At 51.6% G+C, this 22,785-nt stretch overlaps 9 protein-coding genes across 9 annotated transcripts; 4 read left to right on the top strand and 5 right to left on the bottom strand.

The window, feature by feature from the left end:
- Positions 1 to 478: 478 nt before the first annotated feature.
- On the top strand, positions 479 to 1,735 carry SETTUDRAFT_107003 (glycoside hydrolase family 6 protein; the record flags this gene model as incomplete). Its single annotated transcript, XM_008025633.1, has 2 exons — positions 479 to 1,531; positions 1,589 to 1,735. 2 exons carry the CDS (start codon positions 479 to 481, stop codon positions 1,733 to 1,735), a joined length of 1,200 nt encoding a protein of 399 aa, XP_008023824.1.
- Positions 1,736 to 2,185: 450 nt separating this feature from the next.
- On the top strand, positions 2,186 to 4,446 carry SETTUDRAFT_168307 (uncharacterized protein). Its single transcript, XM_008025632.1, has 2 exons — positions 2,186 to 3,568; positions 3,620 to 4,446. Exons 1-2 carry the CDS (start codon positions 2,269 to 2,271, stop codon positions 4,327 to 4,329), a joined length of 2,010 nt encoding a protein of 669 aa, XP_008023823.1. The 5' UTR covers positions 2,186 to 2,268; the 3' UTR covers positions 4,330 to 4,446.
- A 1,299-nt stretch (positions 4,447 to 5,745) lies between these two features.
- Positions 5,746 to 6,648, bottom strand: SETTUDRAFT_107156 (uncharacterized protein; the record flags this gene model as incomplete). Its single annotated transcript, XM_008025631.1, has 1 exon — positions 5,746 to 6,648. A coding segment is annotated over one exon (903 nt), but the record flags the coding sequence as incomplete, so codon positions are not given.
- Positions 6,649 to 7,212: 564 nt separating this feature from the next.
- Positions 7,213 to 12,066, bottom strand: SETTUDRAFT_46645 (uncharacterized protein; the record flags this gene model as incomplete). The annotated part of the gene is made up of 13 exons (XM_008025574.1): positions 7,213 to 7,777; positions 7,824 to 8,530; positions 8,579 to 8,833; positions 8,886 to 9,748; positions 9,807 to 9,819; positions 10,456 to 10,568; positions 10,673 to 10,781; positions 10,834 to 10,962; positions 11,053 to 11,331; positions 11,379 to 11,557; positions 11,602 to 11,835; positions 11,906 to 11,975; positions 12,019 to 12,066. 13 exons carry the CDS (start codon positions 12,064 to 12,066, stop codon positions 7,621 to 7,623), a joined length of 3,156 nt encoding a protein of 1,051 aa, XP_008023765.1. The 3' UTR covers positions 7,213 to 7,620.
- Positions 12,067 to 12,546: 480 nt separating this feature from the next.
- On the top strand, positions 12,547 to 13,426 carry SETTUDRAFT_107093 (uncharacterized protein; the record flags this gene model as incomplete). The annotated part of the gene is made up of 3 exons (XM_008025630.1): positions 12,547 to 12,600; positions 12,669 to 12,731; positions 12,776 to 13,426. 3 exons carry the CDS (start codon positions 12,547 to 12,549, stop codon positions 13,424 to 13,426), a joined length of 768 nt encoding a protein of 255 aa, XP_008023821.1.
- Positions 13,427 to 13,986: 560 nt separating this feature from the next.
- SETTUDRAFT_107548 (uncharacterized protein) lies at positions 13,987 to 15,903 on the top strand (the record flags this gene model as incomplete). The annotated part of the gene is made up of 3 exons (XM_008025629.1): positions 13,987 to 14,148; positions 14,195 to 14,945; positions 15,080 to 15,903. 3 exons carry the CDS (start codon positions 13,987 to 13,989, stop codon positions 15,901 to 15,903), a joined length of 1,737 nt encoding a protein of 578 aa, XP_008023820.1.
- An 864-nt stretch (positions 15,904 to 16,767) lies between these two features.
- On the bottom strand, positions 16,768 to 17,121 carry SETTUDRAFT_38427 (uncharacterized protein; the record flags this gene model as incomplete). The annotated part of the gene is made up of 1 exon (XM_008025542.1): positions 16,768 to 17,121. The coding sequence occupies one exon, from the start codon at positions 17,119 to 17,121 to the stop codon at positions 16,768 to 16,770; it is 354 nt and encodes a 117-aa protein (XP_008023733.1).
- A 477-nt stretch (positions 17,122 to 17,598) lies between these two features.
- SETTUDRAFT_107453 (uncharacterized protein) lies at positions 17,599 to 18,453 on the bottom strand (the record flags this gene model as incomplete). Its single annotated transcript, XM_008025628.1, has 1 exon — positions 17,599 to 18,453. The coding sequence occupies one exon, from the start codon at positions 18,451 to 18,453 to the stop codon at positions 17,599 to 17,601; it is 855 nt and encodes a 284-aa protein (XP_008023819.1).
- Positions 18,454 to 19,594: 1,141 nt separating this feature from the next.
- SETTUDRAFT_176483 (uncharacterized protein) lies at positions 19,595 to 21,061 on the bottom strand (the record flags this gene model as incomplete). The annotated part of the gene is made up of 3 exons (XM_008025627.1): positions 19,595 to 19,602; positions 20,004 to 20,637; positions 20,738 to 21,061. The coding sequence occupies 3 exons, from the start codon at positions 21,059 to 21,061 to the stop codon at positions 19,595 to 19,597; spliced, it is 966 nt and encodes a 321-aa protein (XP_008023818.1).
- Between the last annotated feature and the right edge of the window lie 1,724 nt (positions 21,062 to 22,785).

The raw sequence follows: 22,785 nt of genomic DNA, 5'->3' as shown, positions 1-22,785 counted from the left end.
TTGGCGTCCACCTCCAGCCAAGCACATGTCAAGAAGGCCCAAGACTCGCCCCAGTAGATGCACCGGCCATGTTCTCTTCAGGAATAGTCTGCTCACAAGAACAGAAAGGACTTGCCCGGCAGCCGGAGTACACAGCCTAGCATCCGCCAGAGACACATCCTTGACAACGCACCCTCATCAAATGCGGAGACGGAGGTAGTCATGGGGTGGCGCGTTCGGTGCATGTTTCGAGAAGATGCGGGGGCGCAGGTACCGCTTCCGTTTGATCAGGTGGCCGAACATCGCTCCGTGAAGGCCATTCACACTTGCTCGACTACGGCATTACGGACGTGGTCACCGGCTGAAGTAATTTGAATATTGATGAAGCCTTCATAGCCGCCAGCACCAGGGGTTCAACGCCAGCCTACAAATATGCCTTCACCACGTCCATGGCCATCTTCTCCACGCACCTCATCACATTCCTTCACTCTCTCCAAAGATGCTCTCCAACGCTCTGCTTACCGCTGCCCTGGCAGCCGGCATGGCCCACGCCCTGCCTCAAGCTACCGGCACGCCCTCGCCCACGCCCACTTCGCCCAGCGTGACGACCGCCGCGGCTTCTGGCAACCCTTTTGCCGGCAAGGACTTCTACGCCAACCCATACTACTCGTCTGAAGTCTACACCCTGGCCATGCCCTCGCTTGCAGCCTCGCTGAAGCCTGCTGCCAGCGCAGTGGCCAAGGTCGGCTCGTTCGTGTGGATGGACACCATGTCCAAGATTCCTCTGTTGGAGACGTACCTTGCCGACATCAAGACCAAGAACGCTGCAGGCGCAAAGCTCATGGCTACCTTTGTCGTATACGACCTGCCCGACCGTGACTGCGCTGCTCTGGCCTCCAACGGTGAACTCAAGATTGACGATGGTGGCGTCGAAAAGTACAAGACGCAGTACATTGACAAGATTGCCGCCATCATCAAGAAGTACCCCGATGTCAAGGTCAACCTTGCCATTGAGCCCGACTCGCTCGCCAACATGGTCACCAACATGAACGTGCAAAAGTGCTCGCGCGCTGCCCCATACTACAAGGACCTCACTGCCTACGCCCTCAAGACGCTCAACCTTGCCAACGTTGACATGTATCTTGATGGTGGCCACGCTGGTTGGCTGGGTTGGCCCGCCAACATTGGCCCGGCCGCGAAGCTCTACGCTGAGGTTTACAAGGCTGCTGGCTCTCCTCGCGCTGTCCGTGGTATTGTTACCAACGTCAGCAACTACAACGCTTTCCGTGTTTCCACCTGCCCTTCGTACACCCAAGGCAACTCCAACTGCGACGAGGAGCGCTACATCAACGCTTTCGCTCCTCTCCTCAAGGCTGAGGGCTTCCCAGCCCACTTCATCGTCGACCAGGGACGCTCCGGCAAGCAGCCTACCGGCCAGCAGGAGTGGGGTGACTGGTGCAACGCTCAGGGTGCTGGTTTCGGCACCAGGCCCACCACCAACACTGGCAACGACAACGTTGACGCTATTGTCTGGGTCAAGCCCGGTGGTGAGGTGCGTAACATTCCTTTCAAATCTCCATTGTTTTTGCAACCGCTAACACACTTCCAGTCTGACGGTACTTCCGACCCCACCGCTGCCCGCTACGACGGCTTCTGCGGCAAGTCTAGCGCCATGAAGCCTGCGCCCGAGGCCGGAACCTGGTTCCAGGCCTACTTTGAGATGCTTCTCAAGAACGCCAACCCTCCTCTGGCTTAAGCGGGTGTTGTTCAGATGGGCTTGTGCAGCCACTAGAGCCAATTCTTGTCGATATGGGGTTCTGTGGTGCTGGCAGAGTGTAAATATGCCACCGTGTAAATATGTCATTAGAATTAGAAGTCACCGACATTGCCGTTGAAACTCATGCGGATGAATTGATGAAATTCATGTCAAGTGTTGCAGTGACGTGAGATTTGTGGCCACCAAGATAGGAGCCGTCGGCATGGCGGATGTGCATGCGAGGCCAAGGCCGTGCCCCAAACCCTCAATGCGCCGCCACCTATCTTGGCAGAGCATGAGCCACAACGGTGGCCTTCCAACGGTGCGCGTCCCTGACGACGTCTGACAGCTTGCGCCCCACCGATCCCCTCCCTGAAGCCCTTTTCCAACCCTCTACCTTCTCTTCACTGTGCGAATCGCGTCTCTCTACACACCAACCATCGCCCCACGCTCATTTTCTCGCTGTGCGCCCCTTGCGCCCAACCAACGCCCCATGCATCCCCGGTTCTATCGATAAACTAGCGTAGAGGGCAATGCAACGCCCGAAGCCTTCGCCTCTGCAGTCGAGGCTGCTTGCATATTCCTTTGCTGCAGTCTCTTGTCTCGCACTATGGGATTCTTTTGCGCCACGGGCTTTTGCCCACGCCCAAGTCCTTACTCCTCCCGACACCAATCACCCCGACGCTCCCATATTGCATGCGCTCGCAGGCGATGACTTGCCACATATTGAGGATGCCGTTTACGGTCGCGGAGAGGGCTCAGGCTATGAGCCTGAGTTTGGCTACCTCGATCGCAGCTTGATCGGACGACAAGCGCAAGACATGAATACATTGGTCAACAACCAGAAGATGGAAAGGGATATCGATCCCGAGAAGACGCTTTACTTTGTGTTGGAGAAGAGCCAGCTGCGCTTGAGACGGGCAATTGAAGTTTCCCAAGATGCTCTGGAAGCACGAGGAACAGACAACACGTCTCATGAAGCCAGGCATGGAGGACTGGCTGTGGCAGACGTAGGGGACGGCACAGCTGGAGAAGGGCCGGAAGAGCTGGAAAAGCGTCAGACTGGCAGCACTCATGTGTGGATAACGGCCAACACTTGCCAACAACCCATGCCCAATGGCAACGCGACAGAAGCATCCAAAAGCCACCCCCAACTCGTCATGTATGTGTCGACTTCGCCTAACAACAAGAACCCCGGACCTGATTCCACGGACAATCTCATGACGAATCTCACGACTGGCCTATTCAATGGCGGATACGCCAGTCTTGACTTCAACACTAGTTCGGATGTCTACATTGGCATTTCGGCACCAAAGCTCAATGCGGACTGGTTCGGAAGTTGGCACTTTGAGCTCGCTGTTAGTACTGATGGTCCCTACCACAATTACAACGAGTCAGACCCGTTTCTGTATATGATTGACACGGACAGCGAGTCTGCATTGTTCATCACGTATGATCTTGGCGACTCCAACTCGACCGAAGCCGTCGATAAGTGGAAAGAGCAGAATCCTTTCAAGATGTATGCTTTTGAAGCGGGTGAATACACGCCGATTACGGGCATGGAGCGCTCGTACTGTGCGATCAGGGACCAGTTCAACGTGAACACAACCAAGAACTTTACCATTGATAGTAGGATCACGACGAAATTCGGAAAGGACATGGGAGATGACTATCCCAAGGCGCAGTTTCACGTCAGGAACTTGCAAGCGGCAACGACGTACAACGGTTTCGTCGTCATTGACGGAAGTCAAGACCCTACCTATATCGCTGGAGCTGGCATGATAAGGGGTGGCGGGAGAGTGTTTCAGGCGTTCAACTGGACCACCAAAGCTGGTATGACAGTCCATCTATTAACCTGCGTAGGTGACGCTAACTCGTGCTCAGATGATAACTGTCAAGTCATTTCCGACCTTGATTTCTGCGACTCGGTCGCCTACGCTGTACCCTCGAATCGCAGCTTCAAGTTCAACGACACTGCTCTTGCAGAAATCTATGATAACCAAGCTCGCGCCTACTACGCCAATTTCACCAAGTCACTAGCACAAGTTGCTTGCGACGCTCGGCCTGAATCGCAGTATTCGCTTGCGCGGACGTGCGAAGACTGCGCTAGAGACTACAAAAACTGGCTTTGTATGGTTTTGATACCCCGCTGCGAGGACTGGTCAGCAAGCGACTCGTTCCTTCAGCCCCGCAACATCGACTCTCCATTTCCAAATGGCTCGCTGCCTCTCCAAACCGATGCGTCACTGCAATTCAATCAGACTTATCGCAAGAACACTGGTTTCACACAATCCCGCAACCCGCTCATCGACCAGGCGATCCAGCCGGGTCCTTACAAGGAGATGAAACCTTGCGACGACTTGTGCTTCGACATTGTGCGTAGTTGCCCGCCGCAGCTAGCCTTTGGATGTCCGACTGGAGAGCAGAGGAACGTCATGTATGGGCAGCGAGACGAGGATCCTAATCGATTGACGTGTAACTTTCCAGGTGCGGTGGTGAAACTCAATGCAAAGGCCGGTGCGGGAATACTAGACGTGAGACTGGGCAGCATGCTGGTGGTAGTTGGCTTGGTTGCTGCGGTGCTTTGGTACTGACATGTGACGCATTGTCGAAAAGTCGTAGTCTGATGGAGCCAGATGGGGTGGCCATGGTTGAGATGGGTTGGTGTTGTCACTAATATGCAACATGGCGTTGTATGGCATTAGAGTGAGTGCAAAAACGTTGATAGAATAATTATTCTTGCTAAGACTTTTTCATGGCTAATCATGTTTGATTGCATGTCGTCTTCAAACAGTGGCTAGTTGGTATACCAACCTACTGTCATATCATTCAGTGGACGGTCCCGACATATTCGACATGCACCTCCAACCCATGTTTTAAACACCATCCATCTCACCTTGATCTTCCTCCGCCCAAAGCAACGGCGCAAACGTATTCCTCGCCATATTAAACGTGAAGCTGCATCCAGCAACCCCAACATTCTCCTCATCAACCGGCCACCACCGACTCCGCATCTCGCGCTCCGCCAACCCAAACATAACATCGACATGAAACCCCCCATACAAAAACGGCTGGACTGCAAAAAGCCGCTCCTCCCACTCCGCAAACAACACCGCAATCCCCGTCTCAGCCGCCTCCCCCTCCCCCCACACATCATCGTAGCGCCGCTGCCGTCGCCGCGCGCGATCGCGTTTAAACGGGACGCCGCCTTGCTCCGCCCAGAGCAATACATCAACCATGCAGCCCAGGCTGTCCAGCCACGCGGTAAACCGGCCGTCGAGATCGCTCGAGCAGTAATTGCACGCGATGATGCTGCAGCGCGAGCAGTAGTTTATCCATTTCGGCGCCACATAGCGGCACGCGCGGCATAGGGCTGCGTCGTACGCGGTGAAGAACAGGTCGCGGCTGAGCCAGGTATGTCTGCACTCGAGCTGGATGTAGCTGGGTGTTTTGACGTCGAAGATGCGGTTCGAGCGGTTGGGGTTCGGGGCTAGTAGTGGGATGTGGCGGTGCGTGTGTACGGGGGTGTGAATGTAGGGTTCGGGTTGCGGAGGAGGAGGAGGAGGTGGTTGCGGTATGGGTTGGATTTCGCGCCACGGTCCAGCGTCGTGGTGGTTGTACATGTAGTAGTCGTTCGTGTCTTCGATGTGGTGGATCTCGGGGCCCCAGTGCTGTTGTTCTGCTGGAAAAGCAGTGGTGGTAGTAGTAGTAGTAGTGATGGCGGTGGTAGTAGCAGCAGCAGTAGCAGCGCCGTCATCTGGATCCGTGGTGTGAGGCAGCTCTTCCAAAAACACATCTAGATCTTCCTGCGCCTCACCCATCCAAGTAATTTGCTGTTGTTGTCGTACTTCGAAACCCACGTCCCAGTCTCCAGCCCCGTCCGCTGCTGCTTCGTCGACTGCTACTTCGTATTCCCACTGATACTGCTCCCACTCATCCACAAGCCCATCCTCCACCTCCTCCTCTTCCTGCTCACTACGAAGCAGATAGCTCACACGCTCGTGGCCCAGCCGATTCCTTCCCGCACGACTAAACCCCGTGTCACGATGCAATCCCCGTTCAGTCCTCTCGTACCCCTCGTCATCATATCCTTCGCTGGGATCGCCATAGGAAGGACATCCTTCGCTCTCATGGAAGCCCTCGGTAAATTCCCACGGCAGCAAGCAGATGAAGCAGAATTGCTGCGAGCAGTAACAACACGTCATGTGGTTGCACGCGTCTTTATGCTCGATCCACAAGCCGCATCCAGGACACTGCTTGATACGGCAGGTAGGTGAGTACGGCGGCAGCCATGCGGGTTTCGAAGCTGAATCCACGCAGCAATGTGAAGCGCCTTTCCACACTTGCTTGCAGCCGACGCAGGTTTTTGCGCCGCACTCGCAACGTGCTACCGTGGCAAAGGCGCTGGTGTTGTCGAAGCGCGAAGGGTGGATGAATACGCCGCACATTTCGCGGCTGCAGTACACGCGCAGCGTGCGGGGAGTGTAGTATTCCTGTGCTCGGAGAGAGTATGCGGTGCGCAGCGCAGCGCTCAGCAGGTGCTCGACGAGGCGCCGGGCCAGCGGCGTGCAGCACCGCGCTGGGAAGGCTTGTATGTCGCCGAGGGCCATCTCATACGAGTTGACTGTGCACTCGTTGCAGAGGAAGTGTGAGGCACAGGCGGCGACGCCCGCCGTAAACTGGGTTTCATCGCCGCAGATGCAGCATTCGTACGTGATGCTGTTTTCGAGGTCAGGGGGGTTGGAAAGGGTTTCTTTGGGGGCGTCTGCTTCGTCTTTGACTGTGTGCTGGGAGACGTTGTAGCGCAGTTTAGTGCTGGGTTTTCGAGACTTGCGGACCGCTTTTCGGCTTCGTGGCGGAGGGTACAGTGAAGAGATTTCTACGAGGGCTGTTGCTTCAGTGCGTTCAGTCATGACTGTCGTTGCAGCTGATATGTAATCGTTGGACTGGTAAAGGGAATTCGAATAAGAAAAGTCGTGGCAAGGTATTTTCAAAGCTGAGTAGAATGGGGGAGGGAGCTGGGTATTTCAAGTATTCCTAATAAACAGGGAGAAACGGTGAAGACTAAAATCTATCCATGGTTCATTCACCATATTCCAGGCCACACACGTGATCTAGCTAATTCCTCCCTATTGTAAAGACAATCCTAGTCCGGGAAACCAGACCCTTTTACACTAAGATTCTAGGCAACCACGGTTGTCAAATCCCAGGGTAGTTAAGAAAGCCAATGGAGACTGATGACTTCAAGTCGTCAGTACCAGACTGTCGAAAATCCACCTATCACTTAACCTGCATCTTGCGAAACTCAATGCACCAATCAAGAAACAGATGTTGCAATCAAGTGTGTGAACACGTCAGATAGAAGTGTCTCTTTTCTACTCACTTGGTGGAATAAACAGATTTTCAGTGGTTAAATTACTGACCAGTGATTTGAGTCAGAGAATTACTACATACAAAGCTTGCATGTGGCGAATAAGATGGATTGATTTGATTCATTTACCTTGACAATTACTTGATACGATGGCGACATGCAACGCCCATGTGCTCCCTCCTATGGGGTATCTTGTCACAAAAAATTACGCCGCTGCTGCGTTTAAAATACAAAATGTAGTTGCTTATGATGCGCTATGCCACATGAACCCCGTCCCTTCCAGCACTCTTTCCCCTGGGATGGTTGATGCTCAAACCTCGGCTTCTTTGATCAAAACGGCACCACGATATGCACCGTAGGCGTATTGATGTTCGATTGGAAGCGCAGTGGCTCTTTGGAAAGGCGCATGCTAACTCCTTTTCATTTACGGGCCTCCCATCGGTTATTTGGTAGTGACCGAAACAGTCTTAGATCAACGGAATGTTTGATATGCCTGGTTTTAACCTGTGAATTACTATGTGCCGTAGGGCATGTATGCGTATGATGGATCAATGACGATGGACTCATCCAGGCTGGTAAACGCTAAAATCTCCGAGTTGATATCGAAAGCACCAGAGTCATCGAATGTTACGTCGAGACTCTGCTGCATTTGCAATGGAGTCATAAAATTTCTGTGAACAGTCAGTTACAGACATGGATAGTTCCTTGTGAACATACGGATCCCAATTGCTCCAGAGTTGGCTAACTGCTGCATCATCCAGTGGAGCAGGCGCATGGTTAGTTTCATTTCTGTGCACGAACTCTGGTATTCCCAAATCTGCGAGACGAACAGGCGTTTCTTCCGCCACCATCTTGGTGAAGCCAATCTGTTCCATTCCACGGATGAGATCAATCAAGCTCTGGATGTGCTCGTTGTATTGTGGTAGCCTCGTGTGGGCATAGGCCAGAATGAATATTATGATCAACCGTAGGATGCAAGTGCTGTCAAAGGCAATCAGACTAGAAAGAGTGCCACTGCTGGCCATGTCTTTTAGAATTGCGGTACTTTTTTGAGCTGCATCAATGCAGGTTTTGCCCATGCGCTCAAACCAGATCTTTTTGCTCGAGGCAAGCGCGCTGTATTTGATGACGAGATAGAGAAAGAAGGGCCTTGTCAAGAGAATTGTAGTACTCCAGTATTGCAGGTGTAGCACAGCAACCGCGCGCCTGTAAGTTGGGGGCGCAGGGACATCATACTTCAAGTGTGCTGGCATTTGCCGATACCATTTCTGCAACAAAAGAAGCGAGTTGGAAATGGTCGAAAAGGAGATGGAGTCGGCGGCACGGTCCATGTAGATTTGTTGGACAATTTCGCGCCTCAGGCGACAGAGAGATACCGACGTAGCCACCCATGAAAGGGGCGTGTGCAGGCCTGGATATAGTATCTATGTTTGTTAATATAGGCAAACGGGGTATGTGTAAGAATAACTTGCCTGCTCAGATGGCATAGGCGTAGTAACCTTTGTGAAACGCTCGTCTATGATGGTCGGGCTGCCACCTCGTGAAGAGATTTCTTGGTCGAGTTGAAACAGCGTCCACCAAATCCTGCGGTTTTGCTCACGGTCAAACGGCGTAGCTGATTCAGGAACCTGGTCTCGATGCAAACCCAGCGAAAAGGCCATTTGTACACTAGCCCCCATGTACAGGTAAGCACTGACTCTGGAGCAAAGGTTCTCCATTGCGAGAGACTGGCAGTGGTCAGCATCTACTCCGTGCCAGATTGTGATTGGATGGGTTTACCATAATGGTCATTGCACGTATGCTGTCGATGTCAGCCTGGTCGTACACGGCTGGGATTAGTTGTTTGGCAAGGGCGAGATAGTCCTCGGATGTCTTGGTGTCTGTCGCTGCGGGCCAGTCTGGGGGTGGCGAGCTGCCGTGGTGTCCCACATAGTTGGCAGCTCCAATGGCGAAGATTGTGTATAGAGAGCACATCCATGAGCTTGTGGAAGAGTACGAGGATTCAGAATAGGTGCTCTCGACACGGCGCAATAATGATTCGACAGGGTACAGCCAGTGGGTGCAATGCACGTCTTCGAGAAAGCGGGAAACGTAAATGTCACAGAGTTCACGGTTGGGCAGATAGTAGACTTCTTCACCACCCGAGTCGGTAGAAGGCGATGTAGCCGCCAGCGTAGGGGGGTAGGCGCCTACTCTTGGCGTGGGGATGATGGACGGGTCCTTTCTCTGCATGCCCAGGGTTGCTACGGCGGCATTGAAGGGTATCTCGCTGTGAGTGCCCACGTAGCGGAACTCGCCCCGCGAGTCCTTCATCATGGAGCCCAGCAGCGTGTGCAGCTCGTGGACGTCTTGCTCGTCGCCATGACCGAGGCCGTCGCCATGGTGGAGCTCGGGGGCATCCGTGGCAAAGAGCGAATCCGTGTGCTCGACAGGCTGGGCATCAAAAGTGCCGTCCTTGATTGCCTTGGCAATGGTGCGCAGAGAGTGCAGGTTCAGTTCACGGCCGGGGAAGAAGTGCTCGAGGATGCGCATGGCACACTGGTACTCTTCTTCCGTCACATGATAGTAGGGCCGTTTCCTCCTGGGAGTGGCAATGGTGCAGACGGCGCCTGTGCGCAAGCAGTAGCGACATGGCCCTGGGACTGTGATGAATCAGCAATGGCGACGGTGTGGAGGGCTTACGCGGCGAGGGCGGCGTACTGGGATCTATGCACTGTGCATCGGGGTCAGTGCCGTGGCGATGGGATGGCGGGGGCGGGGGGGGGGGTGTGATGGAGCTGCTGGTGGAGGAGTGCGGTACTTGCCTTTGTCTTGCGGCTGCGGCAGCGGTCACAGCTGCTGTGGACGCGGTGGGCGCTGGGGGCTCTGGTGGCGGGCGTCGTGGTGGTGGTGGTGGTGGTGGAGGTGGTGGGAGTCGCCGTCGCCGTCGATGGCGGCAGCGGTCGAAGCGGGGCGTGGGCGGCGGAGGGCTCGGCCATATCGAGCCGAGGGCCACGATAGCGCAGGCGGGTCGGGTTGCACTAGCGGCCAGCAGCGATGCAATGCAGCAGCGCAGTCAAGTCATCCGGCACGTGTTGGCGATAACCACGGAGCATGCACAGGAGAGGGCAGAGCAAGAGGGGACTGGGACAGCGACTCCATTTCTAGCGGGGGATGCGACGCGGGCGTGGTTCGCTGCGTGTGCCTGCAAAGCCTCCCTGCAGAGCGTGCCGATCGGCTAATCGTCCACAGCGCACACGCGGCATAGCGCCCACGCCCGCAGCAAATCATGGCCGCGTCCTCGATTCATGCTGTCGTCGCCGTCGCCGTCGCCTCGCACCCGCTCCTATTTCGCCCCGGACATGCAAACCAGCACCGTCTTGGTCTCGAGGAAGCCGTCCAGCGAGTGCGAGTACACCGGCTCGCCCTCGCGGCCCGACCCCGACGCCTTGTAGCCGCCAAACGGCATGTCCGTGGCCGTGGCTGCATCGTCAGCACATGTGTCCATGTGTCCATGTGTCCATCTGTCCGTCTGTCCATGTACTGTACAGTATACCCGAGAGAGAGAGAGAGAGAGAGATACTTACTCGGCGTCGTGCAGTTGACGCCCACCGTCCCGGCCTCCACGCCCCTTGCAAAGCGCATGGCCCGGTCAATGTCCTTGGTGTACACGGACGCGTACAGGCCGTGCCCGCGCTCGCCTTAGTCAGCACATCAACATGCACCTGCAGGGGTTACTAGACGCGACGCACTCGGTTGCGTTTGCTCTGGCCAGCACCTCGTCCTCGCTGCCGAAGACGTTGATGTTGACCACCGGCCCGAATATCTCCTCCTTCATCATCTTCGCATCCTCGGGCGTGTGGGCGAATATCGTCGGCTGCACCTAGTAGCCCTCGCGGCCCTCAGGCGCCCCGCCCCCCAAGATCAGCTCCCCGCCCGCCTGCTTACCGGACTCGACGTACTGCACGCTATGTGCCGTCTCCTTGGCCGCCTTGTCCAGGTCCGCGTCCTCAAACACAATGGCTGGCGACTTGCCCCCGAGCTCCAGGAACACTTGCTTCAGGTTCGCCCTGGCCGCCGCCTCTTGGATAAGTCGCCCCGTGCGGCTGGAGCCCGTGAAAGACAAGGCCCGCACGTCCATGTGGTGGCTCAAGACCGACCCGCTCACATTTCCAACCCCCGTGATGATGTTGATGACGCCGCGCGGAAATCCGCCTTGTTGAACACATGTGGCGATTTTGGCCGACTATCACCATCAGCTTGTACAATGACTGTACTCGGTCATTACGTTACTGTTAAAGGCGCCTTCTCGGAGCTTTTCAAGACGACCGTGTTTCCTACAATCAGCGCCGGGGCGAGCTTGCTGGCCAAGAAGAACAGCGGCACATTCCAGGGAATAATGGCTGCCACCACTCCATACGGCTGTCGCAGTGTCATGTTGATGTATCCTGGGGTTTGCACGCTGGTAGTCCCTGTTCCGGTCAGCCCTCATTTCACACTACACCGGACCTCTTACCCTGCACAGTGTATCCGCATTCCGCGTAGCGATCCCACTTGGCCGCCGCCGCATGTGCGTCGTGGTATTCACCCACTGGCCGACCCATTGAGCTCGCTTCCAACGCAGCCAGCTCATCGTTGTTCTCGCTGATGAGCTTTGCCAGCTTCTTAAAGGACTGTCCCCTTTGATCCGGAGAGAGGGCAGACCATGCAGGAAAGCCGCTTTTGCAGCTGCTACTGCATTGTCCGTATCCTGCTCAGATGCCTCGTGCACTGCATTGTCCGTCATTCATCCATCTCTTTGAACTCTTGGACGAACCAACCCTTGGCAACAAGCTTCAGTGTGGCCGGATTTATTATGTCAAACGTTTTGCGGTTGGACGACTCAACAAACTGTACACGTCAGTCTGAGCTACCAGCATCACGACCAACTAACCTCTCCGTTGATGAATAGGCGTGTCTCAATCTCTTCCGGTAAACCCATGTTGCAAAGTCGAGTTTGACAAGTCAGCTCTCGTGGCGGGCATGGTAAGAAAAAGACCGTGATTGATTTTGACGTGCGAAAGAAGCACGCTAGCTAGGTCGCGACAGATGACGGGCGCATAGCGCGATCGCAATTCTGGGTTAGAAAAACACTAAGAGAGATTGGAGGTTTCCCTGTGTGCGAATAGCCCCACCATGATGCTCACCCCCGCTAACATCGAGCTCCACGAGTTTGTTGGAGAAGGTTCGGTCGGCGTCATACAACCGTAGCGCCATGCATGTCATACTTGTAGCGCCACCGATATAGTATACTTATTCGTGGGGCTAACAGGGAATTTCCGCCTGTTCATCATGTCGCACAACTTATAGTACCCTTGTGTACTTGTTGCCAGGGTTGTCTTGGACGACGAGCTTAAGAAGCGATGGATGACCTGGTCTTTTCGCAGCCCTTTGTTCCCACAATCTTGGTATTTCCAGCAACATGAGTACCGAAATCGAACAGCTAAGGGCTATGGTGGAGAAGCTGCAGTCAGAAGTGACACGGTTGAGTGGTAGGTATTCATCCAGTCCCGCCTGAGGATATGCTGAACGCAGTTAGACCAGGAAGACGTTCGCAAGCTTCAGTATACCTACGGCTACTATCTAGACAAATGCCTGTATAAAGAGGTGGGTTGCCCAGACCTTTGAGAGTCAACCACTCATCAGGACAGGTTGCCGATCTCTACTCTGACCATCCCGACACCTGTGTGGAATTCCTTGGGGGCCGCTTCAATGGCAAGGAAGGAGTCAAGCGTCTCTACCTTGGCCGTTTTGCAAAAATGTTTGTAGCTGGCCGAAACGGTCCCGTCTATGGCTTTCTACTCGACCATCCTCAAATGCAGGGTATAGTCGATGTCAATGCAGAGGGCACACGAGCAAAAGCCCGCTTCCGCAGCATGATGTCTGCGGGCACACACGACAGCATCAAAGACACGCATCCACGAGGCCTAGTCCAGTGGTGGGAAGGCGGAGTGTACGAGAACGAGTACATCAAAGAGAATGGCGTGTGGAAGATTTTCAGACTAAAGTACTTTCCCTTTTGGCACGCGACATTTGACAAGGGCTGGGCACACACCAAGCCCAACTACATACCCTTTCTCTCAAAGACTTACCCAGAGGATCCCATCGGGCCGGATGTGCTATGCGACCACCCAATGCTCTGGCCAGATACCCGCGTCGTGCCCTTTCACTACAAGCATCCTGTCACGGGTGAGCAGGTGGCGGATGATGATTTGAGAGCACCACACTTTGGACAGGACCCAGCCACAAGTTCCCCGCCTCTTGTGCTGAGCAAACCTCAGTCTGAGATGCAGAGTCCATGAATGCACGCTTGAATTTCCGGTGCTTCTCTGCTCAATATGGGTTTTTCTGATGGAAGAATAGATCAACAGATATTGATTAATCAAGGATTCATAACGCTGCAGGATGTTCTGTTGAATCCAAATGTGTATTGAGTATTCTAATTACAGTATTTCGTAGCGAAGTGACTTATTCCAGTCATCGACGAGCAGCTTTATTTCATTGGACACAAACCATATTGACGTGCTCTATTCTGCAGAACAATCACACTCCATATCTAAACTATCATACGACTATATTTTGATAAGATATCAGATAATTTAACATGGAATTACCAGGGTACCCAATCCCTTGACCGGACACATCACTCCACATGTAATCCTTCACGGCGTTATGAAACCGGCGCTAGTCATTCCGGCACTTACCCGCACGCTACCCCGCAAATCAACCTCCCCACACCCATCCCGGTCATCTCCAAACTTGACGATTCAAGAATATGTCAAAATTTTTGAATCGGCCATTCAGACTCGTGTCTTAGTTTCCCAGTCACTGGGTTGCAACCGCGTAGAAGGCAAGAGTAAACATGGCACACATTTTCTCTCTCGCCTCCCCTGCACCAGCTGCTTACCGTGAAGGCAAAAAGTCTGGCGACCAAGTCAAATTTCCAGATAGTCCGTTTTTCCAAGGTTTCAACAAGCCATCTCGACTCGAAGCAGACATTTTCGAGCTCGAGACTACCGGCACTGTAAGTCGACGACTACACATGCAGAACCATCTCTTAGTAATTGTAGATTCCCAAAGACATCAACGGAACTTTTTACCGAATCCAGCCTGACCACCGTTTCCCGCCTCTCTTCGAAGAAGACATCCACTTCAACGGCGACGGCTCTGTATCCGCCTTCCGCTTTGAAAACGGCCATGTCGACTTCCGCCAGCGCTACGTGCACACAGATCGCTTCATAGCGGAGACGAGCGCGCGGCGCGCCCTGCTCGGGCGCTACAGAAACCCGTACACAGACAACGAAATGGTCAAAGGAATCGTCCGCACCGCATCCAACACCAACATTATTTTCTGGCGCGGCGTCCTCCTCGCTATGAAGGAAGACGGGCCCCCGTTTGCCCTCGACCCCGTGACCCTGCACACCATCGGGCGCTACGATTTCGACGGCCAAGTCCTCGCTCCCACATTCAACGCACACCCCAAATTCGACCCGGACACTGGCGAAATGGTGTGTTTTGCGTATGAAGCCGGTGGCAATGGGTACGACGCCAGCCCTGATATTGTTGTCTACACGATTGATAGCGACGGCCGCAAAACAGAAGAGTGTTGGTATAAAGCCCCTTTTTGCGGCATGATTCATGATTGTGCGATTACGAAGAATTATCTGATTTTGCCGCTGACACCGATCAAAGTCGACGCTGAGAGGCTGAAGAGTGGTGGGAATCATTTTGCGTGGGACCCCGATGAGGATCAGTGGTATGGCATTGTGCCGCGGAGGAATGGGACCCCCGAGGATATTGTGTGGTTGCGTGCTGACAACGGTACGTGTTGTCTCTTTTCTATTCGGGTTCGGTGGGTTTGACGCTGGCTATGCGTGCTTCGCGTGGAGCCATGCGGGGAGAGGACTGGCGCAGCAATCTGGCAAAAGAGAGAGAGAAACTGATGCAAATAATAGGATTCCACGGCCACGTAGCAGGCTCATACGAAGACTCAGATGGCAAAATCGTCGTCGATCTAACAGTCGCCTCGGACAACGTCTTCTATTTCTTCCCCCCAGACAGCCACGCCGCCACGCCTACCACGCTCCACCAACGCAACAAGCTCGTCTCCGACACGTACCGCTGGGTCTTTGACCCCAAAACACCTTCAAACACGCGAGTCCAGCCGCACAAACTCTTCGGCACAAACGGCGAGTTCTCACGCATCGACGACCGCGTGCTAACGAAACCCTACACGCACTTTTGGCAATGCAACATCGACGCCACGCGGGCCTATGATTTCGCAAAGTGCGGTCCCCCAGCAGGCGGCCTGTTCAATGTCCTCGGGCACTACGAGTGGGATACAGGCCGCAAAGACGTCTTCTGGGCCGGTCCCACCTGCACGTTCCAAGAGCCTGTTTTCGTGCCTAGACAGCCATGTCCATCGTCTTCTTCACCATCCAGCTGTGATTTCAAAGAGGGAGACGGATACATCATAGCGCTACTGAACCACCTCGACGTCCTCCGCAATGACATTCTCATTTTCGACGCTCAGAACCTCGCGCAGGGCCCGCTGGCTGTCGTGCATCTCCCTGTTAAATTGCGGCTGGGCTTACACGGCAATTTTGTGGCGCAAAGCGAGATTGACGAGTGGGCGGAGAAAAGGAGAGCCGGTGGAGCGCTGGGACCGGCAACACCGGCGAAGGATATGTTACAGTGGCAGAAGAGGATGGCGCAGGAAGAGGGCTTGGGGTGTTTGGTGCCGCTTCCAGATGGGGAAGGGGGCGAGGGGAGAGAGTGAAGTGGCTGGAAGATGAAAGATGTAGTTGTAGCGCTTTGGAGTAACTATCATTGCCGTAAGTATATCCGCAATTGAGCTGGCAACGCTGCAGAACATGTCCAAGTACAAGTGGGATGAAAGTTTTATTTCATCTTGTCTGGAAGCAACACCCACGCACAGAAACGAACCCCCCCCCCTTCCTGACTAGAAAGCACCTGTTTTAAACATGGTTTTCCCGAAATCTCTCCACTCACTCTCTCTCTCTCTCTCTCAACCAGACACGGCAGTTATATCTTTACACCCAGTGCAAAATAGTTTGAGGGGGCGTTGAAAGTGCAAGCAACCTACGCCACACCAAATTACCCATGTACATACATATTACGAAGTGGCATTTTAGGAATTTCCAATCTCTACATATTTCTCAACACCATGTTATTGTTTTTTTTTCGTACTGTATGTATGTAACTGTGAATGATGCTCACGCGTTGCTGCGCTCTCTATTTGTCGAGTCCCCTCGACTACTCGTGAGCCTTCATCAGTGTTAATTGAAGTCTGGGAAAGCCGAGACAAAGCAGCTTGGATGATATATATTTTCTCTCTCTCTCTCTCTCTCTGTCTTTCTCTATAGGTTAGTTTAGTACAACAAGCATACATACATGTGATTTCATGAACTGTTCTTCGATGAACGGCGCTCCCGCAACTTCCTGGTTTTTTCCAATTCAGCACTCGGGTTTTCTGCGATATCCTTATGTATATACATGTATGTGTGTGTGTGGCTTTCCTCGTATGTATCTCGCTCTTTTCATGCTGGAAAGAACCGCAACCTTGGAATGAGCTCGCGCGAGCTGCCCTTTACCCTGCGAGATAAAACGCCACCGATATCCATTAGCTGGCCTCTTCATTTCTGTCCCAATTGTACCAAGTCGTGATGGGTTTACTAGCCAAGGGACTATAGATGTCGAAATCGAAGTTGCCTTCAGAATCTTCCACCACCATTCTCCCGATTCCATGTCTGAGGAGTTTGTGAAAAACCACCCACCAGTAATAGCCAGGATAATTTGCTTTCTGGAAGGAGTCAAGTTCAGCAGGGTCGACAAAGGGGCTTTCACGTACTTTTTCCCCTCCTGTACACATGCGCTTTGCTATTATTAAATTCTTGAAACCTAACTCGTCGCGAGTACTATTGCACTGTGAAACCTTTGAATAGTTAGTCAATGCATTGAACTTGTATACGTACATTTGTTAGTTGATGCCCGGAAAGACGCTACTCGAGCAATATTCGAGAGCTATACACTAGTCCGTCGTGCCAACTGCTTATTTTCCAGCTTACAGTGAGTGCTCAATAATTCCCACGGCTCAAGAAGAGCTTTTTGAAGATTCCTTTACCATCGTTCTCATAACCTGCAGGAGGAAGATCATGGCTGATGCGGGTCGGCCATCCTCTCTGCTAGTGCGATCGAACCGTTAGAGGCGTGCCGAAAAGGCTTAGTAGTGTATTTTTATTAAAAATATATGGATCTGGAATATAATTCAAGGTTCACTGCAGTGACTGTAAGAGTCTTTTGAGATTATACTATTTCTGCCACTTACTCTATCTTTGCTCAAGCTGGATGTCAAATCCAGAAATTCAAGGAAACGGACCAGATAGAAGTAGTTTTGATCCTGGGGAAACACAAATACTAAACATCTAAAAGTTCGTGGCAACTCATCCTAGAATTACGGCTTGCTGTTGTCCGACACTGAGTTCTTGGCTTGCTGTACCGCAGTGCTATCATTCAAGTTTTCTGCTTCATGACCCGTACTTGAATTATTGGAATGGGGCACAGCCGCCTTTTTCCGCAGCTTCAACCATAACATAGCGCTGATGCATACCAAAAGGAGAACCGTCGTCACAACGGCCATGATGGTTTTTCCTGGGTGTGAGGAGATTGAATCGTCGATGCGTTCGATGGACCACGGGTAGCAGGATGACTTGACGATGATGAATATGCCAAGGCCAATGTAGAGAAAAGGTACTACTACATTCGCATACTTCTGAGCCACATGCAGAATATGCCTCTGCTTCATGACCAGGTATGCAACAAGACACCACACTCCAAGCAAAATGTAGAATATGACGACGTATACCGCTATTTCTGCACCCTTTGCTTGCGAAAATAGCGGTATGTATGTTCCGATGTTGTCTCCCCCATTCATCACCGTGATGATTGAGACTTTGAGTATGCTCTTCATGCTAGCAATATTGGATTTCTCTGCTTCTTCTGTTTCTTCTGCTTCTTCTACCTTGTTCGGGAAAAGGAGTTGGAACAAATTCCAGAGTCCCAGCAGAATTGGCAGTAGACCGAGGAATCCAATCGGTTCAGAGGGAAGTACCAGCGATACGCCAAAACCAACCATACTGATGGTGATGATGGCCGTGAATCCAATGTATTGACCCACAATAATCCTGAGGGGAGTCATAGTTTTGCTGGTGGATGCCTCTGCGAAAAAGGTAACCAAGACGAACATGTCGTCAATATTGGTGATAACGAACGAACTGCATGCAGTTCCGACTGATTTTCCGAACTGCATGATGCGAGCAGCGAGGGGTGGAATCGACAAGCGGAGAAGGTAGAGTGAGAAGTGAGTGGCCAACAGGTACTTTCAAGGACAAGCGCGCCGGAATGTGAGGCAGTCGTATGCAAGTGGGAGAGGCTTGGGAAACGGAAGTGTGGCGGTGTATGAGGCGAACATTTTTACCAGCCACACACATCCTTGCCAAGACCCACTAAAGACGCTAGCTCACTAGCGCATGTAGGGGTAGGAATACTAAGTCTACTACTCTTACTTTTTTGAAGAAGAAAAACACTACTTTTTATTCATGTTATGATTTTCCGATTTATCGCGAAGGACGAGGGGTATCACTTCTAATCCTATATCCACAAAATTTCTTGATATTATAGAGTAGATAAAATTCCGCTCACATAGTAGTTCGTGTTGAGTCTTTTCTTTATTATGGCCTTTTTTTTGCCGTGCGCTTCTTGATTCGTGGGCAAAGCTTCTACTCGGTAAGACCAGTTCGAAAGTGCAGCCACTACTCGGGACTGGGATAGGCATTGAAGCAGTGCAGTAGATGCTTGCGATTAGCAAAACCAGAAACAAATCTTGTCACTACTATCATAACAAGTGGTCAACATTATTAAACTTGAGAGCAGCGGGCGTTCGTTTTAGGAGCATGGGCCTGACGTGACTTTATTCGAATATCGCTCTCAACTAGTGTCGTAAATGGGTCTCCACATTGGGATCTGTTTTTCCATGATATCTCTATTAATTCTTATCCAAATTAGACAATTGGTGGCTTATTTGTAGCCCTAATATAGCTCTACAACTAATATATATAAGTTTCTCCATAACCATCATATATAGGAGGTCACTAGCCAGCCCGCTTCTAAAACAGTTAGGTCTCTACATAGAACTCTGAACTTGGATAGCAGCTCCAGCACATTAGACAAAGGGAAACTTTATATATATCAGTTGTAGAGCTATATTAGAGCTACAAATAAGCCACCAATTGTCTAATTTGGATAAGAATTAATAGAGATATCATGGAAAAACAGATCCCAATGTGGAGACCCATTGCCCAGTCTACTCTTAACTATATCATCCTGTTGGTGGGCAATGGTTTTAAAAATCCCGGGTTCAGGGTTGACAATGAGAGCTTCAGAGAGTCGTTTCAAGTTACTTCAGGGAAGCGCTGGTCATTTTTAGTTGTGTATGACTAGTTGGTAGCAAATGAAGAATAGAATCTGAATTTAGTACCACATGTACGCTACCCGAGTAAATGACTGGAATTCTTGTCTTATTTCGAACTTCTTCGTGGCGAGCGTAAGATTCCATGCCTGAATTCCCTACTACGTACAATCAATCATCCAACCAAACACCAAGAACAGAGTATGCACATGGTAGGATACTAAATGTATGCAACACAGACACTAACATAACTTGATATTGAACATGCTATAATATTATTTTAGTATAGTCTTGGTTCTATCTACATTCCTCTAAATTCACGCTTATACATCACTACCACGCTCACCCCCTCGCTCTAGCCTTCAACAGCAACCCCCTATCCTCTTCCTCACCACTCTCCCTCTTCATCTGCGCCTCAACTATCCTCCCAATATTACCCCCATCCTGCGTAACACCGCCTCTCAGCAAATCTGTAATCACCCGTCCATTGACCAACGTCTCTTCCACGATGCCTTCGGCCTGTTCCGGCCCCACACGTCCATACCACACCCCCGACCCTTTGAGCGCGTTACCCGCCATGCTAGGCGGCACATACACGATGATGTTGCCCGCATACTTGTGTCCCCCGATATGGCTTATCAGCCCCACATCAGCATGGATGCCTCTCCGCTGCAACTCACGGCGGAACGACGATTGCAGCAGCGGACCCAGCACGCCACAGCGCTGGTCGCGGCCGCCATGTCCACAGATTAAGATGGTGGGTTTGGTGATATCCTCGGCGGGTGGCAGGAGCGCGGCCCTGGTCTCATCGCGAAGTAGCTGCGTTTTTTGCTCCGCAGACAGCCCATCATGCATGGGGTGCAAGCAGCGCGCTTTCAGGTATGCAGTCGCAAAGTCCGACAGTGAAGCACCCGTGTGCGGGATCGCGGATATCCGCTTGAAACTCGGGAATAGCAGTGCGGTGGTGGTGTTGGGTGTCGAGCTTTTCGGTAGTGACGATGCGGTGATGAGGACATTGGTGAAGGGCTAATCAATCCCGTCAATCAATCGCGCAAGTATACTTGGCGTTTCTCGAACAAAAAAACCGAGAAAGAAAAAAAATTGATCTCGGGAAAAACGAACCTACATCAAATCCAGGTGCACCCTTTCCAATTACACTCTTGAGTCCCTTGACGAAATCCCCCGTTTCGCCTTCTTCCTGCTCAATGTTGCTGACCCAGTCCTTTTTGCCCGTGCAAAATATCACTTGCTCAGCATACGGAGCCATGGTATTGAGCAGCGGCGTCTTGCGGTCAATGTCCAGGTCTGCAGGCACCGAGGCGCATTCGCATGTCGGCGACGGACATGTCCGTGTATACGGTATTGAAGCGTAGTAGCGCGTGCGTGAAGTCGAGAAGCAGCGAGTAGCGCGTAGCAAGGTCAATCTGGATGACCGCGCGAGCGACGCCATTGTGGATGTGTCTGAGTTTTTTTGGTTGTTGTTTGGATTAGAGGGGAGAGAGGGAGCGCTTTCGGTGCATTGATTGTATGCGAGCTTTCGGAATGCGTTCCGCCGTGATGACGCCTTGTTCGGCTCGGAGATAGCGGATCTCGGGTTTCGGGGGGTTGTTTATTTGGCAGTGCAGCGGGGATTCTAGCAACACCAGAAATGAAGATTGTAGTAGTCTGAGTGGCGCCAAGAGAGAAATAGGATACGTAAGACACTAAAATATATTTGAATCGTGCGATTGTAGCTGCGGGGAAGAAAAGGTTTAATTATGCCTTACCTAGAGATATAAAGCAAGCCCTCATACCTTAGCTTAAGATACTAAGGTGAGCATTACTAATCTACTAAGACATTGCAGTTCTACACTCCTGTCCTAAACCAGCAGCAAAAAAATCGAAAAAACATACAACAGCAGGGATTCGCCAGTGGTCACCCACCTGACTACTAATCTGCCGGTTACCAGCTTATGTATTGCCGAGCGAACGAGAGACACAGAATTCTGGTACCTATGGTCGTATGTACTAGAATAAGCTGTTCAGCCAATATCTTCGCTGACGTCACTGTGACTTTGGGGACTTAGCGAATTTTGTGAGTGCAAAGCCAGATGTTAGAAAACCGGTCTGCGTGACGCTCGTCCAGGTTCAGCAAACGATTGTATTTTTTCTTCGGTTTCCTATATTGAGATAAAATAAAGAAGTGGAGAGGGCTCAGAGTATGTTCAGTAGTACCTTGGGTGCGCAGCTTTACATTGGCAACACGAGTGAACTGTCGGGTCACGTGAGTGGATCTGGGGTGCCTGACATCATCAGGTGCGCTGGGTGCGCGCAACCTTCTGAAGATGCTACTTCTATTCTCGCACCAAGCGTACCATGAATGTAATCATAACGCGGCCACGTAGGGGAAGTTGAATGACTTGGTGTAATACTATCGGCTTCGATGTCAACATTGTTGCTGTACGAACAATATGCATTCACGTGAGAACGGCTAGGCAACTTTACCTATTGTTGGTTTCTGCCTATAGGTTTTCACAGCGCAGTACTCTCTATAATCTGATTGAGGTTGGGGAAATGTAGTTGTCGCTTCACTGTGGCCAACGCTAGTGTGGAAGTTTGCTCACTTTTGTCTGTTTGTAGTAAGAACCTGAATGTGCGCAGACACCTTAACATCTTCTATGATATATTAGAACTAAGCTTTTCATAGTAATATAGTCTGCAAATGCAAGGGTAGCATAGTAACATACTATAATGAAACATAGTATTACAAACTATAGTCTTTATTATCTATTACTATATATTATTATTATTATTATTCCATTAGAGTCTATCTGCAGTCAGTGACTATGTAAGACTTTGGCCAGAGGCCGTTCTAGGTACAATTTGTTTAAAGTGAGAGTGTTCTCTGTATAGTACTGCTATTGTGCTGCGGTTTAGTCGCTTCTAGCTGCGCTTAAAGCGGACTCCAGTTGCTGAAGAGCAGTTTAGTAAACAGGAAGAGATGTTAGACAGCAGGGCTGTCTTCCAGCGAGCTCTTTTAATGCTAAGGAAAGTAACTTAAGAAAGTTTGTTAGTTATTATTGGTTTTAGGTAGTGTCTCTCTGTTCTCGCTTATTTTTAGTTATCTTGTTCTTGGCCTAGATGCCAGCCTCTAGTCCCTACTCTAGTTTTAGCAATAAAAGCTAAAGTCGCCTC

Source organism: Exserohilum turcica (assembly GCF_000359705.1).
Source record: "Exserohilum turcica Et28A unplaced genomic scaffold SETTUscaffold_15, whole genome shotgun sequence".
Classification (NCBI taxonomy): Eukaryota; Fungi; Ascomycota; class Dothideomycetes; order Pleosporales; family Pleosporaceae; genus Exserohilum; species Exserohilum turcicum.
This window is presented reverse-complemented; position numbering and strand designations above follow the sequence as displayed.